At 38.9% G+C, this 3,231-nt stretch overlaps 1 protein-coding gene across 1 annotated transcript; it reads right to left on the bottom strand.

Annotated features, from left to right (window-relative positions):
- Positions 1-738: 738 nt before the first annotated feature.
- Positions 739-3,225, bottom strand: LOC121939336 (protein O-glucosyltransferase 1-like). The gene is made up of 5 exons (XM_042482376.1): positions 3,007-3,225; positions 2,726-2,825; positions 1,922-1,980; positions 1,634-1,801; positions 739-799 (listed from the first exon to the last, which is right to left on the bottom strand). Exons 1-5 carry the CDS (start codon positions 3,108-3,110, stop codon positions 739-741), a joined length of 492 nt encoding a protein of 163 aa, XP_042338310.1. The 5' UTR covers positions 3,111-3,225.
- Between the last annotated feature and the right edge of the window lie 6 nt (positions 3,226-3,231).

Genomic DNA, 3,231 nt, shown 5'->3' with positions numbered 1-3,231 from the left:
GAACAACAGATCTAAAAAATCACCACAGCTTCAAGGTGGTTCTTGAGTTATGGCCAAAAACATTTAGTATGAGGTCATCATGATCTTGACTTTTGACCACCAGATTCTAATCGCTTCGTTCTTGAGTCCAAGTGGACGTTTGTGCCAAATTAGAGGAAACTCGCTCAAGATTATCTTCAAATATTGCATTCAAGAGAATGACATGGGTGCAAGGTCACTGTGACCTTGACCTTTGACCACCAAATTCGAATTAGCTCATTGCTGAGTCCAAATGAAAACAGGTGCAAAATTTGCAGAAATTCCCTTGTGGCATTGTTGAGATATCGCATTCGCAAAAAGGGGTCGACAGATTACCGGCCGGGGCGATAATTGACATTTCGCTGATTATCTGTTTTGTGTTGAATTTGTTATATTACACTTTTTAAATATGAACAGAAACATTTCATTTTTATTGTAAATGCACATCGGTTCCAAATGTCAGTTATCAGTCTCATTAACTACTGATAATCGGTATTGGCTCTGTAAAACCAATATCAGTTTACTCCCAGTCCACAAGAATGTGCCAGACGGACAGACGGACGGACGGACGGACGGACAACCTGAAAACATAACACCTCCGGCCTCGGCTATAGCCGGCGCAGAGGCAAAAAATACGTGAACAGTGGAGCCCTGACTTTTTCCAAATACACGGATGCTGCAGCTCAGTACCAATAAAATTCGATCGTAACATTTGATGTGTTACCTTGTGGCGATCTCCTGTGCGATGTCGTCATTCTCCTTGACAAACTGTAGTAATTCCCTAAGAGACAGAACACGTAAAGACATGTCAACGCATAACGTACACACGGAGGACATTCAGACCAAAATATGTTAGGGTGCAGACACAGGTTAAAAAGTGCCTTCAGTGCTGATTTCATTCATTCAAGCAGTGACCTGCACAGAGGCAGGCGTGTGAATTTGAACATGAAACTTCTCAGGTTTCAACTGTTACATCACCTGCACATGTATATGGTGCTGACAGACGTTATTTTATTTTTAACCGCTTTAAATGTTAGCCAACATTTCTAGAGGGATGAATTTGATATCACATGAAACTACAAGACATAAGGTCCCTTGACCTCTGACCTCAAGATATCTTAATGAAGATAGGTTCTGTGGCTACCCATGAGTATTGCTTTATAGACAATACCTATACTTGTCTTTTGCAGTTTTTGCAAAATCAAGACAATCTGGTAAGAGTTGCTCGACCTTGTCAATATGAACTTGATACATGTTTTGTAATGCAAAACAATGGAACTAAAAACGGTATTAAAAAATGGGATTAATCGCAATTAACAATTGAAATTCTGTGATTAATGGCAATTAAAAAATGTATCATTTGACAATCCTGTTTAAAACACATCACTGTTGCTATGTTCAAACCTTGTGTCCAAGTTTTTTTTTGTGCCAGTAAAAATGGACAAAAACTGGCAGAACTGAAAAAGTGCATGTTTGGTCTCGTGTCATGTGTTTTCTAAGGCGTTCCTTAAGAGAGATGCAAAATATGGAACTCAGTGAAACTGGTCACACAAGGACCAGGACTGCATGTAAATGTCATAACGGAGGAGAAAACGTGTGACACCGGCTGAGGTACCTGACGTCAGAGAGATCCTGCTTGACTGGGATGTAGTGGACCCAGGGCCGCAGCTGCGGGTAGAAAAACTCCTGCCATTCATCCCCCACATGAAACACCAGCGAACCACAGAGGAAGAGATGTTTGAGGCGGAAGCTGGCCGCCACACCTCGGAAGTTGAATAAATATCTGCAGGTGTAGGAAGGGACGGTTAAGACTGATCACAAGTTATGTGCTTCATTCAGTGAGATGGACATCCAACAGCGTCTTAAAGGTCACATTTTGTCTGTTATTCAAAATCCGGCCTACTTGTATTTGCAGTGATCGACCAGAGGGATTTCTATGGCCGGGGGTCTCCCTAGTGTGTCCTAAAACAGACAGAAAGACACGGGTTAGTGAATTATTAATACTGATCAACTTTTTGAGTCAAAATACAGGATTCCCACACGCTGTCGTGGACAACATAAGATTCAAACTCTATTCTTATTATTTCAGCGTCCCACATGATCTGTTTAAGGACAGTAGGAAATTCAAAAATTCAATGATTATTTATGTTTTTACAGTTTCTGTGATGAATGGTGTCATTTTGGCCATTTTGAAAATAAACATGCCTTTCAAAAAAAAAAAAAAAATTAATAATAATAACAATAATCGCCCTAAATTTAGTAAATCAAGTTTTCTAAAGAAAAAAGTGCCCAAAATTTTAAAGAAAAAAAGGCCAAAATTATTTTAAAGAAAAATGCCATCCCAACCTGTTTTCTTAAAAAAATAAAATAAATAATGCTACATGTCCATTTAAAAAAAAAAAAAGTTTTCTGTAAAAATTGCCAAAAATTCAAATACAAGAAAAAATAAAATGCAGCCATTTAATGTTGTATTCCCTCCCCTAAATTATTAAATACATTCACTATTGTGTTACATTAATGTAATTTAATTTACAACACATTTCTCCAAAACTTTCAATGATTTTGACTCGTTCCATTACTTTTCCATGCCTGGAAAATGTAATTGTGAATTTCCATGAATTTTCCAGATTTTCCATGACTGTATGAACCCTGTATAGTGTCTCATACAGGTGCTTTTTAACCCCGGTGTGGTTTCAGAATGACTGACCCTCTCGGACTTCCAGGCCTGGTTTTTAGTGTACTCTGCATCCACCAGGTCTGGAGCTTCTCTGGACAGAAGAATCAGAGGGTCTCGCTCTGGACTGGTTCTGTCAGAGAAACAAAGACGACAATGACTAAACTGTCATCGTAAGTCTCAGCTTTGCAGCCAACGGTGGTGAGAAGAAGGTGAGTAGAGAGTTATTACAGAAGAAACTGTGATAACTGACATGAAAACATTTAAATTGTTGTATAATGTCACGTAAACACACAAACTAATAAGATCAGGACCTGGAGCCCCTGAAGAATCCTTTGAACTCTTTCTTCTTCCATGGCCACTGTGCTGCAGACCTGCCACAACACATCACATAGAAAGGCACAATTATATGATGCATTTAATCATTTCAGAAGGGGACAGATTGTTCAGGAGGAAGACTTAAAAAAAGAAAATAAAAAAAAAAAAAGGAACCAAACCAAGTAACCAATAACACCGGACAGGACAGGGGTGATCCTCTG

Source organism: Plectropomus leopardus, unplaced genomic scaffold (assembly GCF_008729295.1).
Source record: "Plectropomus leopardus isolate mb unplaced genomic scaffold, YSFRI_Pleo_2.0 unplaced_scaffold4566, whole genome shotgun sequence".
In the NCBI taxonomy this organism is placed as follows: Eukaryota; Metazoa; Chordata; class Actinopteri; order Perciformes; family Serranidae; genus Plectropomus; species Plectropomus leopardus.
The sequence above is the reverse complement of the archived record's forward strand: the minus strand, read 5'-3'. Positions and strand labels throughout refer to the sequence as shown.

What these genes read in the sequence shown, in the direction of transcription:
- LOC121939336 (XM_042482376.1), bottom strand. Translation starts at nt 3,110, where the DNA reads ATGCATCATATAATTGTGCCTTTCTATGTGATGTGTTGTGGCAGGTCT. An exon ending in GGATTCTTCAGGGGCTCCAG is followed by an intron (nt 2,826 to 3,006) that starts GTCCTGATCTTA and finishes TTTCTCTGACAG; the next exon opens with AACCAGTCCAGAGCGAGACC. An exon ending in AGGCCTGGAAGTCCGAGAGG is followed by an intron (nt 1,981 to 2,725) that starts GTCAGTCATTCT and finishes TGTCTGTTTTAG; the next exon opens with GACACACTAGGGAGACCCCC.